Source organism: Pantherophis guttatus, chromosome 14, assembly GCF_059756535.1.
Source record: "Pantherophis guttatus breed Tessera chromosome 14, ASM5975653v1, whole genome shotgun sequence".
Lineage (NCBI taxonomy): Eukaryota > Metazoa > Chordata > Lepidosauria > Squamata > Colubridae > Pantherophis > Pantherophis guttatus.
The window spans coordinates 16,527,059-16,550,547 of record NC_142076.1 but is presented as its reverse complement, the minus strand read 5'-3'; the positions used below and the strand labels follow the sequence as shown (position 1 = coordinate 16,550,547).

Genomic DNA, 23,489 nt, shown 5'->3' with positions numbered 1-23,489 from the left:
CCAATAACATGTTCTTGAGGTGGTATTTGTTTTTCTTTCCAATATTGGGCATGATTTTTTTCTATCTTCCCTCCGATCCGAGTTTCAACAGCTCGTCCCCAATGGTAGAGAAGAGTAAGGCATTGTGAATTGAAATTAGGGCGGCGTTTTGCAAGCTTGGGGGATTTTAAGGGGTGTGGATTTCTACTCCCAGAATCCCCAACCAAAGAAGAGTTCAAGAGTTTTAAAGTTCTACACTTAACTTTGCAAAGTTTTAGAGGAGGGGGGGGAATTTTAAGGCATAAGGATTTCCTGGGCAAATTCCCCATTGAGGGCAGTTTTCCTGTGATTTGGCCAAATAAATATGTTCATTTGTGTAGTTTATCCAAGGGAAGGAGGAACTCAAGTTTTTTCTTAGTTCTAGGGAAAAAATGTGGCTTGAATATAGCTCTTCAGAAGGGAAGCTTGAGTGGGGGGAAAATTAGGGATGAGAGTAAGCATCTCTCATACTTTGGAAGCCTTTGAAGTTGTGTCCTATCTTCCATCAAGGTGGCTTCACAATGTCCTACTTCTAAGAACTGACTACAGCACAACCACAAAACCAAGTTTTAATCTGGATCAAAGCATCCCCGATTCATGCATTTTTATTATTATGGCTGCCCATTTTATGCCTGGGCGGGGTTGCAAATCAAGTTATGCTTTGCATTAGTGGAGCTGATGGACCAGTTGTGTGTCTGTAACATACAAAGGGCCTTCAATTCTTAAAATAGCTTTGGGTTTTTACAGACACCGCACCTAATCATCTCTATCTGGGCTTAGCAGAGTTTATGGAAATATTTTGTTTGATTCATAAAGGCAGAAGTTTCTGAAAAGCTACAGCGATATTGGGAGAAAGGTAAAGGTTCCCCTCGCACATATGTGCTAGTCGTTCCCGACTCTAGGGGGCGGTGCTCATCTCCGTTTCTAAGCCGAAGAGCCAGCGCTGTCCGAAGATGTCTCCGTGGTCATGTGGCTAGCATGACTCAACGCCAAAGGCGCGCGGAACGCTGTTACCTTCCCACCAAAGGTGGTCCCTATTTTTCTACTTGCATTTTTTTACGTGCTTTCGAACTGCTAGGTTGGCAGAAGCTGGGACAAGTCACGGGAGCTCACCCCGTTACGCAGCGCTAGGGATTCGAACCGCCAAACTGCCGACCTTTCGATCGACAAGCTCAGCGTCTTAGCCACTGAGCCACCGCGTCCCATGATATTGGGATACTATCATTAATTAAGATTGAGGCAGAATTAAATGCCACAAGGATTTGAAAAAGGTCTGCTTTTCAACGAATTGCCTCTTTTCCTTCAGCTAATTACACCTTTCCAAACGAGGTGCAGTCCATCCTAGGAACTTCTCCCAGGCCCAAACCATGCATTTCCTGAATAAGACAAGGCGATATAAGAGTGAGGAAAATATATATATATATTTGGAACAGAAAATTATACATGCACAAAATAAAAAAGTGAGGCTTGAGCTGAGGGGCTGCCTTTCTCCAGGTAGTCCTTGACTTGCAACCAGAGTTGGGACCAGAATTCCTGTTGCTGAGCAAGGCGGTTATGTGAGTTGGATCAGGTTTTACGGCCTTTTTGCCAGAGTTGAGCAAATCCAGCTTCCTCCATTGACTTTGCTTGTTGGAAACCAGTTTGGGGAGGTCATGAATGTTGATCATGTGACCTTGGGACGTTGCAGCCATCGTAAATGCCGGTTGCCAAGCGCTCAAATTTTGATCACGTGACACAAAGATGCAGCAACGGTTTCAACGGCAAGAACCAATCGAATGTCACTTTCTTTAGTGCCGTCGCAACCGCGGTTACTAAACGAATGGTTGTAAATCAAGGACTTCTTGGGGATGAGTGACCCTTTTGCAATGTCGACTATTCAAATATTTTTTCTTATTTTTCCTACTTTATTTGTACAGTTCTTTTATCTCTTCGCCCACATCATCATGGCTTCCTTCAGTTTATGAAAGGATTGGGTGATGGGAGAAGATGCTGCCATCACCTTCATTAGAAACCCATTATGCAAATGATCTGAAGGCTTCAATTAACTGGCCGAGAAATAATTATTCGGGCTTTTCTTTCCCTACTGGTGAGAGAGACGATCACATAAAATATGTAAGACTTCTACATTTCATAAAAACTTTCTGCTCCGGCCATTTTATGACAGAGTTATCTTTTAAAAATCGCTTCGGTACATTCTAAACATTTTTTTTGCAGCTCTTGTCATTTAAAAATAAAAATACTGCCCACGTTTTTTACAATTTCAAAGCTACGTCTATTCTGCAGATAAAAGAAGGAAGCTGCCTTTAATCGTACAACGAAGAGGTAACCGAGCCCGGATTTGAACCCTTGCAAGTGACATGGAGAGCAACTGCACCCCGGTGGGGTGGGGGGAGCATCGTTTGAGACCACCACAATGGAGAACCACTTCATAAAATGTTTATTGAGGATGGTAACACAGGATAAATCATGCAACAGAATTTAGTAAAAAAAAAAAAAAAAGAAGGAAAGCTAGAGAACAGGATTTGGTGCTGCCGATTCAAGGAAACGAGTCTATAAAAGGAACAACTGATCGTCCCAAAACTGGCACATTCTAAAATTGGTGGAAAAGCTTAAACCAAGACGTTTTTACTTGTAAAAGGATTCTGTATTAAAAAAGATGGAGACACCGTTAAAAATTTGCCACCTATGGATGATTTCAACCCAGACGATGATTGCAGGGGTGGTGTGCACGCTGCTGCTGTCGATAGAAAATGGTTTAGAAATACACACACACACGCCCTTCAAAAAATTGCAGAATAATTTTAGTCTGACGGGGGCACATGCAAACAGGAATGGCTGCTGCAAAACCGTTACATTGGGGGGGGACGACCCCCCCAAACCAGGTGCATTGGCACCCAATAGTCTTAATTCAGGGTCTTCGGGGAGGTGAAGAGAAGTAGTAGAGGGGGAGTATTTATGAACAGACGCTACCGACGGAAGCATCTTTTTTATGGAAAGGAAAAAAGTAAAACGAGTCGCTGAAGGTATTGCTGAAAAACCGTGACACCCTTTCCGGCGAGTGTTTTTCCGACAAGGCTGTTTGGATTTCAGCCCACACAAAACACTCCGGGTTTGGAGGGTTGAGGAACCAAAAGGAAAATAAATACAGCGGGATCCAATTTGAAGTCGAACAAGGAAAGAGGGAGGGAGTTACCATCCGTCAATCAGCCCAGGCCTGTGCGCGCCCAAAAAATCATTCGGCCATTGACAGGAAATCTTTTTGGGGGGGGGGGGAAGAAGTGTTTTGCGCCGATTCCTGATTCCCAAGGATCCCACAAACCCACCCACCCAAACAAAAAAAACAAAAAAAAAATATCACTGTGGTTTTGTTTGTTTTTTGGAACTACTCCACTTTGAAACTACACGCTGAATTAAATCCACACGGTATTAAGTTTCTCTCGTGTAAAAAATCTTTATACATAGTAATAAAAAAAGAGAGGGGGGGAGAAAAAAAGGCAAGATGCATCCAACAGAAGTCATTTGGTTCTCTGGACCTACAGAGGCCCCCCCCCGCCCCCGCGGGAGGGGTCTCTCTGCAAAAAGAGGGCGGGAGGCCATCTGTTCAAGCATCTTCAGCCTCTTGATGGTCGGGATTGTTCTCTCTATGCATCCAGGATGGACTCACCCTTGGCACTTTAGGCTGGCAAACTCAGCTTCTTCCCTTTGAGCACTGGAAAGCAAAAAAGGGGGAAAACAAGATCAGTTCAACACAGATATCCAAAGCACGGTTGCAGATTGCGTAGCACAACGGCAGTGTCAACTCGCAAAGCATTTCTGGTCTGCTCTCGAGTTGTCATGGGAAAAAAAAAAGGGGGGGGAGATCTGTCGGAGCATCTGTTCAGCAGCCATGTTCACAAGCAGATTCCATGCATACCTTCCTCCAAGGTTGGATCTCAGATTACCAGAGCCAGTTTGTGAGAAGTGATTTCTACAGCCCGTGAAAGTGCCTCGTTGGAGAATGTGATTTATGACACAGCCTGAGAGGAGGTGGGGGAAACAGGGTCATAGTTGAGCCCTGCGGCAGAGTTGACTACACTTGGGAAGCTGCCGACATGTTGCTCCTAATAAATAACTGGATTTCTTTAGAAACTTGGCTAGAGACTCATGAGTTAATTAGGGCATTCGTTGGAGCCTTGGCACCCAGGAGAAATTCTCTTCTACAGGTAGTCCTTGACTTATGGGAATTGTTTTATAGTCCTTGACTTATGACAAGGGAATTCTTCTCATGCAGTTAGTCCTCAATTTACAAACAGAATTCTCTTCTTTAAGTAGTCCTCGACTTACGACAGGGGAATTCTCTTCTACAGAAAATCCTTGACTTATGATGGGAATTCTCTTATAGTCCTTGAGTTACAACAGAGACATTCTCTTCTACTGATAATCCTTGACTTATAATGGGGGAATTATTTTCTGTAGGTACTCAATTTACAACAGGGGAATTCTCTCATGCAGTTGGTCCCCGACTTACGACAGAGGAATTCTCTTCTATAGGTAGTCCTCAACTTACGACAGGGACATTCTCTTGTAGAAGTAGTCCTTGACTTATGACAGCGGAATTCTGTTCTACAGGTAGTCGTCAAGTTGTGCCGTAATTATGCTTGGAATTACAGGCATAAGCCATGCCAGTCAACTAGCACGACTGACCAAATTTTACAACTAGTTATTAAGCAAATGCAAATGCAATCCTTACGCGAGCCCACTACCGCTTGTTAAGCGAGGACTACCTGTATTTTCATTGCAAACAAAAGCCTTCACTGTCAGACATAGAGAGGAGCCAGAAGGAAATAGAAAGTATATGTAGCGGATAATTGAATGAAAATTATTGGTCACCCTTGCTTATCAACCACAAACTGAATTCCATGAGTAAATCTTGAACCAGCCAATTTCTCGGAGCCTTGCTTATGAACTGGGAGAATTATGCTGATTTGAGAGGTTGAGCACCTGTATTCTGGCTTGCAGGATGGAAGAGACGCCCACCAAAAATCAAATCTACTTTGTCTGAATTTCTTCAGCTCTCTAAAACTGGGCAATCTTGGGTGTATCAGGCTCTCAATCCCAATTTGAGGCTGAAGCTATATTTCGTCAAGCGAGCCAGCCTTAAGGTGTTGAATTTCCTTCCCTTTTTAAATACGCCCGTACCTGTGGATTAATGGTATATTTGGCGGAATTAAATATGTACGGGAATGGCAACCGAAGCCATCCAACTGGGAGAACCGGTCCTATTATCACATTTTGTATACAGGAAAAGCATTCACTGCACCCTCAACATTTGCAAAGGGAGTAATTTTAGGCTTAGGTCCTTCTGAAAAATGATGGTACCCACTCCATCCCTTTCTAGAGGAAATATACGGGTACCCGAGATAAGAAGTCAGGTCATTCTGCGGCTGCAATTTATTTAAAAAAAGGCATTGAGGGAAACCTTCTATGGAGATTCTCAGCCTTCCAGGTCATGGTTGTCCCAAAAGTGCTTTTTTCAAGAGGCAACTGGACTTTCTTGCTTTTCTTTGAAGACATTTCGCTTCTCAGAGCTGAAGAAGCTTCTTGGATGAGAAGTGAAACATCTTCAAAAAAAACCCAGAAAGTCCAGTTGCCTCCTGAAAAGAGCACCTTTGGGACATGGAGGGAAACAGGAATTAGCCTATTTTTTGGACTGTAAGACGCACTTTTTGTCTCCCAAAAGGGGGTGAGAATGTCTGTGCATCTTATAGACTGAATATTGCCAAAGCCCCGCTCACCCGCCAACCATTTTTTTGCCTCTGCATGCCCCATTTTTGTCCCATTTTTGAGACTTTTTTCATCCTGTTTTCGAGGCTTTTTTCATCCCTTTTTCGAGGCCAATTTTTCCCGGAAAAACAGCCTGAAAAAAGCCGCAAAAATGGGGCAAAAAAAGCCGCGAAAACAGACTGGGAAAAGGCTGGAAAAGGCCTGAAAATGTGGCACGCGAAGGCCAAAAACTTTTTTTTGTTGTTGATTTCCTCTTCTAAATTTAGGTGTGTCTTATACTCCAAAAAATACGGTCCCTAGGATGCTTAACTTATGGAGATGTATCTCCCAGTCTAATCCTAGATCCTCCCAAACCTGTAGGGTGACAAAATGGAAGGAGAGCGACCAGCCCAGAGGCAGCAAAGGACAAGTCAGCAAAAGTCCACCCGTTTCCAAGCTACTTTAATGTAAACCTACCATGCATAAAAAATGTACCACATTAAAAATCTAGACTTGTTTGTAGATAGTGTGTTTGCATGCACACAAGAACCCAAACAAGAAAGGAAAAAAATTCAAACTATCTTCCAACATTTCTCCCAGATATTTCATGGCCCGGATTTATTGATTTGTGGTTAATGTGGGTTTAGTTTTAAATTGCAGTCGTCAAAAACAGTGTTTTGTCATAGAAGGATTGTGTTCTATAAAGTTATAGAGAGATACAGGAGACATGGGTGGGGGGTGGAATCCTACAGTTTATAGCATTTGAAAATGAGATCTAGAAAAGTCTAGACCGGTGTTTGCCAACTTTACGATGGGTGGTCCCAGAATCCTCCAGCCAGCTGAATTCTGGGAGTTGAAGTCCACCCATCTTAAAAATTGCCGAAGTTGAGAAATACTGGTCTAAGCCCATTCTTGTTTTGATGAAGTTTTAGTGTGAGCCATATAAGGTATCATGGAAACATACTGGAGGGACCTAGATTTCCCTTTTCCATCATGGTGCCCTGTAGGTGAGCAGGACTATAATTCCCAGCATCTGCAGCCACGGGGAATGATGGAAGCTGGAGTCCAACACAACCCCAAGCTATCAAATTGAGGAAAGATGCTACATTATACGTCATAATGCAGTGTTTCTGAACCTTAGCCACTTTAAGGTGAGTGGACGTCAACTCCCAGAGTTGAGCATGGGGAATTCTGGGAGTTGAAGTTCACTCATCTTAAAGTTGCTAAGAAACACCATCACAATTATGTGTTACCGTGTGTCTCTTACCTTTTGTAACATACAAATAGAAGAAGTCGCAGTACAGAATGGTCTGGACCACTCCAGCCACCACGGCTATGAGGTCAAAGAACCCCTCAAAATAGTAACGCCAAATCCAGTTGATCAGGTACAAGGCACGGTAGAGGCCCAGGAAGAAGAGATAGTGAGTAGTGATGGTCTCCGCTTCTCCGGTTTTACTGATCATAAAAAGCTGGGGAAGAATCGCCACGGACTCCAAGTAGATGGAGAAAGTCCACAAGATCTGAAACCATAAAACACAGACGTTAAAATTATACGCTCCTCCAGATCCCTTGCTGGAACTGGGTATGTCTAGTTTGATGAAAAGAAGGACTAGGGGTGACATGACAGCCGTCTTCCAATATTTCAGGGGTTGCCACAAAGAAGAGGGGGTCAACCTATTCTCTAAAGCACCTGAAGGCAGGACAAGAAGCAACAGGTGGAAACTGATCCCACCTGGATCTGGAATTGAGGAGAAACTTCCTGACAGTTAGAATAATTAATCAGTGGAACAGGAAAAATTAAAATTAAAGTTGCCAAGCTTGGAGACTCCTGAGTTAGAATACAACATGCATCTACATCATGGTATCTTTTTATAGTGTTTAAATTGTAGATCTTGTTGAGTCCTCCAGATGGCACCAAATGCTTCTCAAATACCAGAGAGAGAAAGAGAGAGAGAGGGAGAGGGAGAAGGGGGGGGAGAGGAGAGGGAGAGAGAAGAGAGAGAGAGAGAGAAGGGCGGAGAGAGAGAGAGGGAGAGAGAAGAGGGGGAGGGAGAAAAGGGGGGAGAGAGGAGAGAGAGAAGGGGGAGAAAGAGAGAAGGGGGAGAGAGGAGAGGGAGAGAAAAGGGGGAGAGAGGAGGAAGAGAGAGAGAAGAGGGAGAGAGGAGAGGGGGGAGAGGGAGAGAGAGGAGGAAGAGAGAGAAGGGAAGAGGAGAGGGAGAGAGAGGAGATGGAGAGAGAGAGACACAGAGAGAGAGAGAGGGAGGCAGAGGGAGAGAAAGAAGGGGAGGAAAACAAACTCACTTTCCCAATATTTGTTTAAGGAAATGAGCATCTGAGTGACTAAAGTGGCAATCCCTGCATGAAGATTGGGAGGAAGTTCTCTTGAATTCAGTTAAACTATAGGGTTCAAATGAGGAACTGTACCACTCCAACTGAAGCTCAGCTGAATTCGGAGAGAAAAGCCAGCAAAAGTCTCCCTTCCCTGGTGTGTGGGTGTATTTAAAGATTAACCGGTGTATTGTATTCTTGCATTGGTGATCAACGCAGACGCTGCCGCGTTCTGAACTTACCTCCAGAGAAGAGAAATCATGATTGACCAGGAAAGACAGCCCGCCGACGGGGACCACAAGAAACTCGACTCTGAAGGTATCGTGATTCCCGTCGTAGGTGGCCTTGAATTTCATGTAGATCAGGTAGACAGTAGCGTATGCGCAAGCAACGTAGATCAGCTGGAAGGAAGAGATCCAGAGGGGGTTACCCAGGTTGATCACCGGGAGGAAGGACAAACATTTTGTGTGTGGGGAAAGGAACTTTTGCGGATTGTTTGGAGTGAGGTGCCTTCCCTTCGTTTGCTCAGCGACAGACAACAGTTTTTAATTGCCTCTGAACTCTGACCGTGAGTTCCCCAACTAGACAGGGAGCTCAAACTCTTGTGAGATAAACGAATCAACAATTAGAGATAAGCACCCATTTCCACAGTCAAATGTTGTCGGTTTGATCCAGGATTCCTGGCGTCTTATGACCAGAGGACAGGTGAGTTCTCTACCTGTTTCATCACAGCCTCTCTGCTACCTTACGCACTCTCATATCATTCCCTGAACAGGTTCTTTCAAAGCACTTTTGACCAGTGGTCCAATACTATTCGGGCCCAACGTTCACATTCCCACAACACTGTCAAACTATTTACTAGGACTTTATTACTAGTCTTCTTCTCATCCTTCCTAGTACCTATCTCCTTCTCTACTTATGACTATAACTTTGCTGTTTGTATCTTTCCACAGCACCAAATACGGTAGTTTCCCCTTGTGCCTTCTTGAGTCCAGGATTTTTGTCGCTTCCCATCCTGCCTCTGCTAGGGGACAAAATATGTCAGGGCCTCTAGACTTCTTTGTAAGTTCCATGCTAGGTATCCAACCCAAATAGAACAGGAGGTTAGGGGCTTCTATGTAATGTTGATGTAAATTTGTGTATGGTTTTTTTTTGTTTTTTTTAATTCGATTTATATGCCGCCCTTCTCCGGAGACTCAGGGCGGCTTACAATGCGTTAAGCAATAGCCTTCATCCTTTTGTATATTTATACAAAGTCAGCTTATTGACCCCACAAACTGGGTCCTCATTTAACCTACCTTAGAAAGGATGGAAGGCTGAGTCAACCTTGAGCCTTGGCGAGATTCGAACCTGCAGAAATTGCAGGCAGCTGTGTTAATAACAGGGTGCATTAAACCACTGTACTAGCAAGGCTCTTTTCTTTTTCCCCCTAGGCTTATCTTTCTCCTGGAGGGTTGGCATGTCAAGGCTGACTCACGAAACCCCCCTTTCTGCTCACAGCTTGACGAAGAAATCCGTGAAGGGGAAGGGGTATTTTTGTATATCTTTTCTAAAAGGCAACTGGACTTTCTTAGGGTTTTTTTTTTTCCCCTTGAAAATGTTTCGCTTCTCATCCAAGAAGCTTCTTCAGTTTGGAACGGTCACTAAACGAACTGCTGTAAGTCGAGAACTACCTGTAATGGCTTGTGGGCCGCTTACTTATTCGGTATACTGTACCTTCATAGAAGTGTTATAAAGTGAAATGAACGAAGTGAAGAGGTCCAGGTATCGAGTAGTGAAGACCAGTGCAAACAGAAGCTGACTTTTCCCAGATATACCTAGAGCAAATTAAAAGAAAAAGAAAAAGAGGAAAGTAATCTTTAAAACTGTGCTATGTATCTTTGCCCTAAAGACTTGTGAGTTCGATCCCAGGTAGAGGCAGATATTTCTCTCTCTGGGCCAGGGTGGATTTGATTTAAATCGAGTTGATTTAAATCACAATTTAAATCATGGTTTAAATCACTAGTAAAAAGGCTTGATTTAAATCAACTCGATTTAAATCATAATTTTTAAAGAGCAACTGTCATCCCTGCTACTCCTTTGACCCACTGTTGACTCACCGATAGTCCCAGTGTTGCAGAATATACAGCCTCATGCTACATAACTCAGCTCCATTTCATGCTGAATAAACTAAATGATTTATGTATCTTAAATAGAAAACTATCTTACGATAGATTTTTACCTCAAAAGTTTTTTATTAAAATAAATTTGATAAAAATAAAAAAAAATCCGATTTAAATAAAAAAAAATCTGATTTTTTTGATTTTTTTAAAAAAAATCATTAATTTTTATCCACCCTGCTCTGGGCACAATGAGCATATTATCTGCTGAACAAAACTCCGCACTGGCAACAGGGAGGGCATCCGGCCAGTAAACACTCAGCTCCATTCAGTTGCCCAGACTCCACCCCGCAAGGGATTATGGGGTCGTTAAAAGAAGATGATCTTTGTCCTAAAGACTTGAATTAGGCAAGGGCATTTTATGCCCCCAACCAAAGTTTATCGAAAGAGCGTATCCATCCATATCTTTAAAAGCCTCAAGGTGGGAACTCTGTATGTGTCACAATGCGACCCCCCTCACCCCCGCTCCCGGCACGCGATGGCGCAGTGGGCCAGGTAGGCCCATTTTTCTCTCCCCAGGCTCCAGAGCTTTTCTAGGAGCTTGGCGAGGGCGAAAACGGCCTCCCACCCCCCGGAGGGCCTCCGGGGGCAGGAAACAGCTTGTTTCCCTACTCCCAGTGGGCCCAGAAGGCCCGAAAATCAGCTGGCCGTAGCTGAGCTCGCGTGCCCACCAATATGGCTACAAATGCCACAGGTTTGCCATCACGGCCATAGATCTTCGTGCTTTTGTGTTGCATCTGTTGGCGGTTTCTCGAAGAAGCAGTTCGTGGCCCTGTGGAAGAGCGAGGCACACCGGGGGGGGGGGATTTTTAAGGAGGTGTTGCCAGCTGTGTGCTGTGCACATTCACACACCAGTGCTCTAAATCGCCTTGAACCCGGATGGCTTCGCGGCTCCAACCTGATAAGCGAGAGGTTTAAACAGACACACAAACACACAGCTTTTTTTTCTCACCGCATGGGCATTCGAGGGTCACCATTCTGCAAAGGCAACACTTCCCTGCCAGGAAAGCAGGTGTTGACTGCAATACATGCCCCATTTACTGAACATAATGTGGGCTCACATGCTCCATTGATCAGGGCTGCCGTGCGTACAGCCTTCCTGTCAACGCAACTTCCAAAACCATAAATGCTGCGTTATTTCAGCAAATCCTCCTTTTTTTTTTTTTTTTTTATGTGCTGGAGAAGATAAGGCCTTGATTCTACATCTATCTCAGGGGTGAAATGCTACCGGTTCTCCCAAACCGGTAGTAAAAAAAAATGCTTTAAAAAGTAAAAAAAAAAAATAGTTCTGATGATTGCTTGGCACAGCTGATCCTCAGAACTTTTTTTTAGCAGTTTTAAAGCATTTTTTTTTACTCCCCGTTTGGGTAATAGGTAGTAAAAAAAATGCTAAAATAAAAGTTAAAAAAAAGGTTCCAACAATCAGCTGTGACAATCAGTTGTGCTGCAGGATCCTCGGAGCTTTTTTTTTTTTTTAACTTTTTAAAGCATTTTTTAACTATCTATTGGGGGTCCGTTTTTGCTCTCAGGCAGCTTCCCTGAGGCCTGCTAGGCCAAAAACGGGGGGTGGGGGAGTGGAAAGAAAGAAGAAAGAAAGAAAAGAAAGAGAGGGAGGGAGGGAGGGAGGGAGGGGAGGAGAGACAGAAAAAGAAAGAGCGAGAAAGAAAGAAAGAAAGAAAGAAAGAAAGAAAGAAAGAAAGAAAGAAAGAAAGAGGGAGGGAGGAGACAGAAAAAGAAAGAGAGAAAGAAAGATAGAAAGAAAGGAGACAGAAAAAGAGAAAGAAAGAAAAAAGAAAGAAAGAAAGAAAGAAAGAAAGAAAGAAAGAAAGAAAGAAAGAAAGAAAGAAAGAAAGAAAGAAAGAAGAGAAAGGGCGGGAGGGAGGGAGGAGAGACAAAAAGAAAGAGAAAGAAAGAAAGAAAGAAAGAAAGAAAGAAAGAAAGAAAGAAAGAAAGAAAGAAAGAAAGAAAGAAAGAAAAGAGGGAGGGAGGGAGGAGACAGAAAAAGAAAGAGAGAGAAAGAGAGAAAGATAGAAAGAAAGGAGACAGAAAAAGAGAGAAAGAGAGAAAGAAAGAAAGAAAGAAAGAAAGAAAGAAAGAAAGAAAGAAAGAAAAAAAAGAGGGAGGGAGGGAGGAGACAGAAAAAGAAAGAGAGAGAAAGAGAGAAAGATAGAAAGAAAGGAGACAGAAAAAGAGAAAGAAAGAAAGAAAGAAAGAAAGAAAGAAAGAAAGAAAGAAAGAAAGAAAGAAAGGGAGGAAGGGAAAAAGGAGAGGAAGGATGGACCACAAACCTGGCACTAGACGCAGCTCCACAGGATGCCTTGAAAGAGCGCAGCAATTCAGGGCTGGACATTGTTAAAGTGAGTTTCTTTTGACACCCCCCTCCAGTCACATGACTACATAGCCACACCTACCCCATCACATGATCCCCACCAAGCCACGCCCACAGACCCTGTAGGAATAACTTTTAGATTTCACCACTGATCTATCTGTATACAGGTAGCCCTCGACGTATGACCACAATTGAGCCCACCACTTCTGTTCGCTAAGCGAGACGGTTGTTAAATCAGCTTCGCCCCGTTTTACCACCTGGCTTGCCACGGTTGCTAAGTGAATCGCTGCGATTGTTAATAATGCGGTTGTTAAGCGAATCTGGCTTCCCCGTTGACTTTTGCTTGTCAGAAGGTCGCAACAGGGGATGACGTGGCCCCTCCCAGGATACGGCGGCCGTCATAAATACGAACCAGTTGTCAGGCATCCAAATGTAAAATCGCTGTGACCATGGGGATGCTGCGACGGTCGTTAAGTGTGAAAAATGGTCATAAGTCGCTTTTTTAATGCCGTTGTAACTTTAGATGGTCACTAAATGAAAGGAAGGTCGAAGGCTACCTTTCTGTGACAGCGTCCCCACCCAGCAGCAGCCACTTACCTGCCGGATGGGATGGGGAGATTTCCGATGCTCCCTGCCAGATTCCCGCAAGAAAAGTCAATGGGGAAGCCAGCGGGAAGTCGGAAGTTACTCTCACTGCTTAGGGGAAGTATTTCTGTGTAGGGGAGAAAATATCTCTGAAAGGACGACGAGATATAGTCTCTATATCTATTGAGCTGTCTATCCGCTTTTCTGACATTAAAAAAAAACAAATCCTAAATAAAGATTTAACACTCCCTCGGGTCAAATTCAGCTCCTAGCAACTAGATGGGGGACATTGGTGATACCGTTTATGTTCGTGACTTGCAACGATATTTATTTGCCGTCTGTTTTCTTGCCGGATGCTTTTTTGACTTCTCAAGTTTAGCTCCGCAACCTGAAATGTCAACAGTGCAAATACTCACCGTGACCCGCCCTATTTCGCTTTTTTGAGGTTCAGTCTGCCTAGCTAAGCGTGATCACGCCTGTGATTTATTTATGCTCACATTGGTGTGTTACATGCGTCACAGATTTTCACCCTAACATTTCGCTAAAGCTCTCCAAGTCAGCTGGCTGGGGGATTCTGGGAGTTGAAGTCCGCCAGGTTTAAAGTTGCCAAGGTTGGAGACCCCTGCTCTAGGTGCTTTGCAACTTAAAACAAGAGGATGATAATAAAAGAAAAAAGTAGGGCGAGAACAGGAAGGTAAATACGCCCTGACAGCTAGAGGTAATCCTCAATTTACAACAACTCACTTAGTGACTTATTAGGGATTTTGCCAGAAATATACAATAGAGAACTGAGATATTTGATTGTGAATGTATTAACAGCGGCTAGAATTATATTTGCCAAAAATTGGAAAAAGGAGGAAATACCTATGGAAGATGAAGTTATTAAGGAAATTATGGAATGTGCTGAAATGAGTAAATTGACATTTAAAATCAGAGAACAGGAAGATAAGCAATATTCTATGATATGGGATTTATTTTATTAATGGCTAGATAATAAAGCATGGAAATGAAATATGAAATAAATATAATAATATAACACATGAAAGGGACCCTTATGGGATGAAAATGCCATTGTTAAATAAATGATAAATGAGAATAATAATATAAAGAGATATATTAGATTGATAAATATGAGAAACCAGGTAATTAGTAAATTATATGAGAGGAAGCACAAAAGATTTGTAACCGATCGACACACTTTCTGCAATTGTAATGGATGATGGTTGTTTTGTTTTGTTTAAAATAATAATAAAAAAAAATTTAAAAAACAATTCGCTTAGTGACTGTTTGAAGTTACAACGGCACTGAAAAAAGTGACTTGCGACCATTTTTCACACTTACGACCACTGCGGCACCCCCGTGGTCGCGTGATTTACATTCGCATGCTTGACTTACATTTATGACGGTTGCCGAGTCACGAGATCCCCTATCGGCGACCTTCTGACAAGCAAGGTCAATGGGGGGAATCAGATCCACTTAACGACCGTGGCTACTAATTTAACAGCGGCCGTGATTCATTAGACAAATGCGGCAAGAAAAGTGGCAAAATGGGGCAAAAACTCACGTAGCAAATTTATCGCTTAGCAACGATAAATTTCGGGCTCAATTGTGGTCGTAAGTTGAGGACTACCTGTACCAAAGCTTGCGTGATGTTTGCAGTCGGTAAAACGCCAAGCCGAGAGACAGTTTGGGAACGGCACAATCCAATAGATCAAGAGGCCTGGATTAAACCGGTGGAGAAAGCCCCACCACGCAGCTCTGTGGCTGGGAAAGATTTAAGAGTTGAGAAAAGTCCAGTTTATGAGCTCAGAACCCACTTTGAACATGAGCCTAACCCAGGGGTCTGCAACCTTAAACACTCAAAGAGCCATTTGGACCCGTTTCCCGCAAGAAAACACCGGGAGCCACAAAACCTGGGTGGGCGTGGCCAACATGATGTCACTCACTTCCACCAGTCACATGATCGCCACCACCACCCCAGCCAGTCATTAGGGCAGAGAACCAGTTGTTAAAAAACACCAGGGTGAGAAACACTGGCTTAGAGCAGGGGTCGGCAACCTGCGGCTCTGGAGCCGCATGTGGCTCTTTCACCCCTCTGCTGCGGCTCCCTGTTGCTGGTCGGCTCCACAATTGATAGGGGCAGTGGTGGGTTCCTCCCGGTTCGGCCGAGCCGGTAGCGGTGACAATATGACATCACCGAACCGGTTCTCCCCTCCCGCCCTCCCACCCACCCCCACGTTATTCTTACCTTTTATTTGGTCCCCCCCCCCAATCTATTGCTGCCTCCTGAGTCCCAGCTGATGAGTAGAGGGAAAAAACCTGTTTAAACTCTTGCCGGGGGGCTTCAAAGGGCCGCCCTACAGCTGATCAGTGTTAAAAGCAAACAAATGAGTTGGGTCGTAAGTGCGAGGACCTTCCAGAAATGACTCTGACCAGCTAGCCACGCCCACCTAGTCACATGACCTCCAAGCCACACCCACAAAATAAGCCACACCCACAGAACCAGTAGTAAAAAAATTTAGAACCTACCCCTGGATAGGGCTTTCAGTTAGGACAGGTAGAGGAAAAAGGATGCCGTGGTAGGAGGAGACTCTATGGTGGGGGAACCGGACTTCTGATCAGCTCCACAATTGAACAGGGGCTTCCAGTCGAGACCTTTGTGGCTCTTTTGAGTGTTTTAAGGTTGCAGACCCCTGCCCTACATGTAGGACCGGGGTCAGCAACCTGCGGCACTGGAGCTGCATGTGGCTCTTTCACCCCCTCTGCTGCGGCTCCGTGTCACTCAAAATATGCGTCACAACCGCCAATGTGCGACACCTGCCGGCACGCGGTTTATTGAGCTTTTCAACCCCCCCCGGTAGGCCAACGATGGATAAATCCAAGAAAAGAAAAGTTTCAGAAGAAAACATAATCTTTAATTCAACTACATATGCTAGTTTTGTGGCCGTCAGGCACAGGAAGGGTTTTGTGGCTCCCGGTGTTTTCCTTTCTGTGGGAAAGAGGTCCAAATGGCTCTTTGAGTATTTAAGGTTGCTGACTCCTGTCTTAGAGTGATGGACACATAGACATTAAATGGCGATAGTATTGCTTTTTGAGTAGGGGGTTTTGACCATGGCTGAACAAAGTATAGTTTAATGTGATGTGAAAAATGAAAATATTCATCGCCAGTCCTGTTTTCTACTTCATTTTTTTGACTATATATCTATATCTATATCTATCTATCTATCTATCTATCTATCTATCTATCTATCTATCTATCTATCTATATCTATCTATCTATCTATCTATCTATCTATCTATCTATCTATCTATATAAATTTTGATCGTTTTGATTTTCTGTAAAATGTGCTCCCTTGAAGTCTCTCATTATACATTTGTATTTTTTTTAAAAAAAACAAGGCAGTAGATTAAAGAATATGTCATTGGGATGATTGATGTCCATTATCTTTTTTTTTTCTCTTAAAACACCTTGTCTCATCCCACTAATTATGTTTCTTGGAAAGTTAATGTTTGAGATTCAAAAGCCTGCATAAATACGATCAAAAGTCTTCATACAATTTGTCGTCCCCCCCCCCCCCCATTAGCCACTCTTGAAGGTCTGTGTGTAGTCGGCTGTTGCCAATTTGCTTTAAGGTAACTATAAATGGCTATGCTAAAGGAATACAATTAACTTCAATGTAACTAATTTACACTTCACCCTCATGCCTCCAAGTGCTAATGTTGCATTTCAAGGTATTCTGAGAAGAGCAAACAAACGGGAAAACAATAGTGGCAATTTTCTACTTCCCAAATGCTTCCACGAATTGGATTTCCAAAGATAACTTGCATCATTTATTAAAAAGAAACAGGCTTAAGCCTATGCAAATCATTCAACAAAGCCCAAGAATTGTCTCCAAACAGCTCCTTCCAATTCAACAACCACAATTCCCATTCACCGCAGCAACTCCTGTTTATCCTAGCTAAGAATCATGGGCTCTGAAGTCTCCCCCCCCCCACCCCCTTGGACTGTTGCTTGTGGTAGCTTCTTTTGCAAAAATAATTTTCTGCACTGGTGCCTTTTCCCCCCCCATGGATACAAGGATGACAAGACCCGAATTACGTTTGCTCTCGTTATTTTAATATTTGATGAAACACAAAAGACCCCTCGCATCCTTAAATTGTTTCAACTCCTACCCTCAAAACGACACTATAGAGCACTGCACATCAAAGCAACTAGACACAAGGACAGTTTTTTTCCGTAATGCCATCACTCTGCTAAACAAATAATCAACACCGTCAAACTATTCACTAAGTCTGCATTACTATTACTATTAATCTTTTCATCGTTCCCACCACCCATCTCCTCCCACTTATGATGGCATGGCTGTAATTTTGTTGCTTGTATCCTTACAATTTATATTGTTTCCTAATATGATTCGATTGCTTATTTGTACCCTATGATTGTGTTGTACCTTATGATTCTTGACAAATGTATCTTGTCTTTTTATGTACACTTTGGTGTACATATGCACCAAAGACAACTTCCTTGTGTGTCCAATCCCACTTGGCCAATAAAGAATTCTATTCTATTCTAAAAAGCCACGATTAACAGGACATGGGGGGAAAAAAGTGAACAGCAATGTGGCAACAACACAGCTATTGTTAAAATCGAATGGCGTGTGATTTGTAAAGAGAGGCTAGCTTTTCTTTAAATCTCAGCTGTTCCCAGCCTGCAAAAAAAAACAACACTACAGTTCAAGGCATATAGTTCAGTCCTAATTCTGAATAGTCCTTTTTCCTATAAGGCCACACGTGGCTCTTTCAGGACCTAATCCACAAAAAACTCAAGTCCCGGCTTTTAAAAAAAAATCCTCTTCCAATAAAACGCCAAGGCAGGCTTGATTTATTTCAGCCACCGGCCGCGTGGCATTTCATTCTCCTTAATCTCACTCTTCAAAAAGTGCTGAGCTTGCCTGCCAGGGGTCAAAGCACGGTTTGCAAACAGGAGTAGCCCGGAGACACCAAACCCAGGCAGTTCAGCGTCAAGGCAGGGATGCAAGTTAAAACAAACAAGCCGACAGCGCTTCAAAGGTTTAGCAAGGTGGGTTTGCAAAAGAACCCAAAAGTGTGAAAATGCTTAAAATGTTTGTGCATAAAATGGGATCAAAAGGCCGATTCGCAGGCTATTTATTTCCGATCATCAGCAAATAAAGTTACTCTCAAAATAATAAGGTAACCAGAGAGACGGTGGCATTCGGTTTCTTTTGAGGAAACGGATCACAAACAGCCATCTCTTCCCCCAATCGGATTTTGGCTTTTCTGCGGAGAAAGGAGGTTAAAAAGTATAGGAGGTCCCTTTCCCAGGCCCTTCTGTACACCACACCTTCTCCCAGCTGCCACGTCAGACTAACTCAGGCCTTCCAATTGAAAGCCTATTCTTTCCAGAGCTGGGATTTAAGGTTGCTTTCCAATCTCCAACAGCGGTTGGTTGGCAGGGCATGGAAAAGCCTCCGTCGCGGAGCTAGATCACCACTCTTAACCCCTTCATGGACAAAAGAAGCCAAGCCTTTTTATACGGAAGAGCTCCTCCGGAGCAAATTGAGACCCGGGAATGAGTTTCGGCCTGACAAAAGTCGGCAGGAAAGAGAAACGTCCGACTGCTAAAAGGAGAATGGGTGGAGTCCAACATCGTACACAACTCTCGAACTTCTGCTTGGGGTTTTTTTTCCCTCCCTAAGTCCATTCATTGCATTTTGGCACATTCGTTCTATGAGGAATAAAAGGCACGTGGTATCACTTAGCCCTGAAAGATTGATTTTATTTATCTGGTTTCACAGTAAAAACAAACAAACAACACCACTAGGATATAACTCATCGGCACGTCGTCTTTCTATGCTAATATAAAAGTACAATTCAGGTAGAAAGTATCCCTGCCCCATTAAAATAACCTTTTAATCTTACAAAGGTTATTTTCCCTGTCCTCCTTATTTCCAATTGCTTTTCAAGTAAACCTTTTAGGGTATTTTTAGTAGCCTGCCTAGATTTTTGACCCCTTTCCGAGTCTCTGGATTCAATCACCTTCAATTTCAATTAAGAGTATCTGTATTTGCGACACAGAGCAAGAAATTAAAAAAGCAGTAATATTTCTCTTCCCAGTGAATTCCCACGAGATCTTCCTACATCGGTTTTTCCTTTGTCGTACCCAAGGGAAAAGGTCTCGGTGGAGTTTCCACACGGTAATAAGTTGACAGCTCTCTGCCGTTCAAAATGTGATATAGACAAACTGCAGAAATATCTTTAAAGGTATTTCCAGGTTGCCCTATATTTTTTTTCTGTGCCTGTTTTTTTAGGTTCAGAATCCCAACCAATTCCCAATACAGCGTAGGTTTTAAAAGGAACACCTCTTCGGCCTTCAAAATAGAGAGAGATAATACTGTATAGGGACTAGGATACCCATCCCATTTTCTATAAGACACTGAATCTTAATCTTTAGAACTGTCAATTCACACTGATTCTCACATGAATTCTGGGAGAGATGCTTAAACTGAGAAAAGTCTTAAGATTATTCAAAAGTCATACTGGGAATTTGAATCTCTCTTCCTAATGTTAAGTGGGAGCTTGAATCTTTTTTCTTAATCTACATTAAATCATTTCAATAAGCCCTATCACTTAGCACCCCCAAATCTCTCTTTTTTTTTTTGTAACTTTGCAACTTTTCCCTCATCTAATGCAATACTCCCCAGCATTTGCACCCACAAGAGACCCCCCCCCCCCATTAGCTACATAAGATGCATCTCAGAGACCATGTAATGACTTTACTGAGTGCAGGAGCCCACCCACCCTGGATTTTCACAAACAAGGAAATGGAGCAAATGTACCATTTGCCCTGCTTTCACCTAACTCACCCACCCTCCGCACGCAAACTCAACTGACCCACCACGGATGATTTAAGAGGCATCTCCCCCACCCCAATTCTACATTCCTTAAGTTGTGGTTTCTCGACCTTGGCTGCTTGGAAGTCCACCCATCTTCCATCGGTCAGGGTTGAGAAACACTGCCCTAAGTGCTCCTTTCCAGAATGCAAAGTCCAGTTGGGGACAGGAGGAATTATTCAAGCATTGGGGGGGAGGGGGGAAGGGAATCTATAAACAATGCCTCTCAGGAGACCCCCCCACCCAACCCTCAAGATGCAGAGCCTCCCCCCCACTCCACGTGTCCATGGAAAGCTCTCAATCAACCCCCACTGAAATTTCTTCTCCCTCCAACCAATTACAGGGAGGGGAGCAGCTCCCCAGCTGAAAACAGAGTCTGGCCACCACATGGAAGATGCAAGCAAGGGGATTCTCGCCCCCCCCCCCAAACTCCACAACCCTGCAAAGGATCAATCAATCAGAATAGAGCTGGAAGGGAGCTTGGAGGCCTTCTAGTCCAACCCCCTGCTTAAGCAGGAAACCCCATAACTATATATAAATATATCTGATCCCAGAAGTGTCAGAGACCCCCACCCCCAAAAACAAGCACCAGGTCCCTTCTGAGTAACCCCACATACATGTGGGGGATGGCAGGGGAATGTTTCCCAAACATAATGCCCCCCCTCCAAGATTGAGAGGGAAACTAACCCTAAAGCGAGACCCCCCCCAAATCATTCCCATCCCCAACAAACTCAACTTGCAGCCGGACACAAGAATGGGGGGGGAGACCCCCCTCCCAATCCTTCCCAAACCCCTCAAAGGGAGAGCATTACCCCCTCCCTCCCCTCTAAACGACTCCCTCCCACCTTTTCCCAACTCCTCCCAGTTGGGGGGGCACCCCCCACTACCACCCCTCTCAAGGCCTCCCTCCCAGCCCTTCCCAGCCATCCCTCTCCTCTAAAGGATCCTCTCCCACTTTTTCTCATACCCCCCAGGTGGGAAAACACTCACCCCACTCTCCCCCTCCCAGGCCCCTTCTCCTCTAAACGACCCCCTCCCATCTTTTCCCAACCTCCCAGGTGGGGGAGCAGTCCCCCCACTCAGCCCCCTTCTCCTCTAAAGGGCCCCCTCCCATCTTTTCCCACCCCCCCTCCAGATGGAGGACCACTCCCCCTACTCTAGGCCCCCCTCCCAGGCCCCTTCTCCTCTAAACGACCCCCTCCCATCTTTTCTCGACCCCCCCCAGGTATGGGAGAGCTCCCCCCACTCAAGGCCCCCTCCCAGCCCCCTTCTCCTCTAAAGGGCCCCCTCCCATCTTTTCTCGACCACCCCCAGGTGGAGAACTCCCCTCCACTAAAGGCCCCCCTCTCAGCCCCCTTCTCCTCTAAACGACCCCCTCCCACTTTTTCCCACCACCCCTCCAGGTGGAGGAGCGCTCCCCCTACTCTCCCCTACTAAAGGCCCCCCTCCCAGGCCCCTTCTCCTCTAAACGCCCCCCTCCCATCTTTTCCCAACCTCCCAGGTGGGGGAACACTCCCCCCCCACTCCCAGCCCCCTTCTCCTCTAAAGGACCCCCTCCCATCTTTTCTCGACCACCCTCAGGTGGAGGAGACCTCCCCCCCTACTAAAGGCCCCCCTCTCAGCCCACTTATCCTCTAAACGACCCCCCCCAGGTGGGGGAGCACCCTCCCCCACTACCAGCCCTCTAAAGACTCCCCTCCCAGCCCCTCCCCTCTCAAGTAAACGACCCTCTCCCACCTTTTCCCAACCCGCCCCAAGTGGGGGATCAACCCCCCTCACTCCCTCCCCTCTTAAACGACCCCCCCTCCCAGCCCTTCCCAACCCCCCACCCGGGGAGGACCCTTCCCCCCACTTCCTCTCCTCTAAGCGACCCCTCCCCTCAAAAGGGGGCGGGGGTCGACCTCCCGAGAGCCCCAGCAGGCTATCCCAGGGACCCTCCCCTCCCCCCCACTGAAGACCCTGGGGCCACAGCGCGCCCCTCCCCCCCTGCCCCCCCGCGCCACGCACCGGCGCACGAGCGGGTCTTCCAGATCTTCAGCAGCAGGATGATGATGGCCGCCAAGTGGGAGAGGTCCCCGGTGAGGCGGAAGACGTTCATGGCGATGGCGGCGGCGGCGGCGGGAGAGGAACCGGGGACCGAGGCGGCGAAGATGGCGAGCGCGCAGCGGGCACCGAGCGACGTGGCCCGGGGACGTGGCCAGAGACAGCCAGCGCGAGCGCGGGGCACGCCGGGAAAAAAAAAAAAAAAGCGCTCCGCCCATCCACCCACCCACCCCCACCTCCCGGGGCGGGGCAAAGGAGGAGGCCGCGCCCACCTTTCCCCATCCTGCCTATCCCGCCGCCGCCGCTGCTTTTAGCGCAGGCGCGGAGACCGCGACGGCGGCCGTTGACCTCAGCCAACCGCTTTCTCTTGCCTCCTTTGCTTTTCCCACCCCCTCCCCGGAAACAGACGCATGCGTCTGACTTGGCTTTGGGCAGGCTGGCTCTGCGCAGGCGCGGCGACGGTCGCCTCAAGCCAACCATTTCTTTTTTTAATAAAAAAATACCTACCGTCGACTGCGCACGCGCCTCTGCCGCCGCCGTCGCCTGTCTGAAGTCAGACGTGGCGCCCACCCTCCCTCCCTCCCTATCATTTCTTCTATCCATCCATCCAACTATATCTATCTTCTATCTATCTATCTCTATCACCTGTGTCTATCATCTACTTACCTATCTTCTATCACCTATGTAACCTATTAGCTTTCTATCCATCTATCCATCATCCATCCACCCATGTCTGTATCTATTTGTCTATCATCTATCACTATTTCTTTCTCCTTCCTATCTATCTATCTATCCATCCATCTCTATCTATTGTCTGTTATCTATCTATTATCTACTATCTACCATCTATCTTCTTCCTATCTACCCACTTATCTGTCTGTCTGTCTCTATTTATCTAATCTATCTATCTGTCTATCATTAGAACAATTCATCAGTGGAACAACTTGCCACCAGAAGTTGTAAATGCTCCAACACTGGAAATTTTTAAGAAGAGGTTGGATAACCTTTTCTCTGAAGTGGTGTAGGGTTCCCTGCCTGGGCAGGGGGTTGGACTATAAGACCTCCAAGGTCCCTTCCAACTCGGTTATTCTATTCTATTCTATTCTTTTTATCTATCTATCTTTCTATCTATCTATGGTATCTATATATTGTATCTATCTACAGTTTCTATCTATGGTATCTATCTGTCCACAGTATCTATCTATCTATCTATCTATCTATCTATCTATCTATCTATCTATCTATCTATCTACCTATTTATCTATATCATCTATTTATCATCTACCTACCATCCATCCATCCATCTATCTATCATCTATTTATCTATCTATCATCTATCTACCTACCTACCATCCATCTATCTACCATCTATCT

General features: G+C 45.0%; 1 protein-coding gene across 1 annotated transcript; it reads right to left on the bottom strand.

The window, feature by feature from the left end:
• Positions 1-2,438: 2,438 nt before the first annotated feature.
• Positions 2,439-22,533, bottom strand: KDELR2 (KDEL endoplasmic reticulum protein retention receptor 2). The gene is made up of 5 exons (XM_060692864.2): positions 22,080-22,533; positions 9,805-9,905; positions 8,331-8,489; positions 7,028-7,280; positions 2,439-3,727 (listed from the first exon to the last, which is right to left on the bottom strand). Exons 1-5 carry the CDS (start codon positions 22,168-22,170, stop codon positions 3,693-3,695), a joined length of 639 nt encoding a protein of 212 aa, XP_060548847.1. The 5' UTR covers positions 22,171-22,533; the 3' UTR covers positions 2,439-3,692.
• Between the last annotated feature and the right edge of the window lie 956 nt (positions 22,534-23,489).

Bases quoted from the DNA above. Each gene is read 5' to 3' on its own strand.
- KDELR2 (XM_060692864.2), bottom strand. From the start codon at position 22,170: ATGAACGTCTTCCGCCTCACCGGGGACCTCTCCCACTTGGCGGCCATC. The intron at 8,490-9,804 runs GTACAGTATACC...TCTTCCTTCCAG, and splicing joins TTTATAACACTTCTATGAAG to CTGATCTACGTTGCTTGCGC. The intron at 3,728-7,027 runs GTAAGAGACACA...TTTGCTTTCCAG, and splicing joins CTATTTGTATGTTACAAAAG to TGCTCAAAGGGAAGAAGCTG.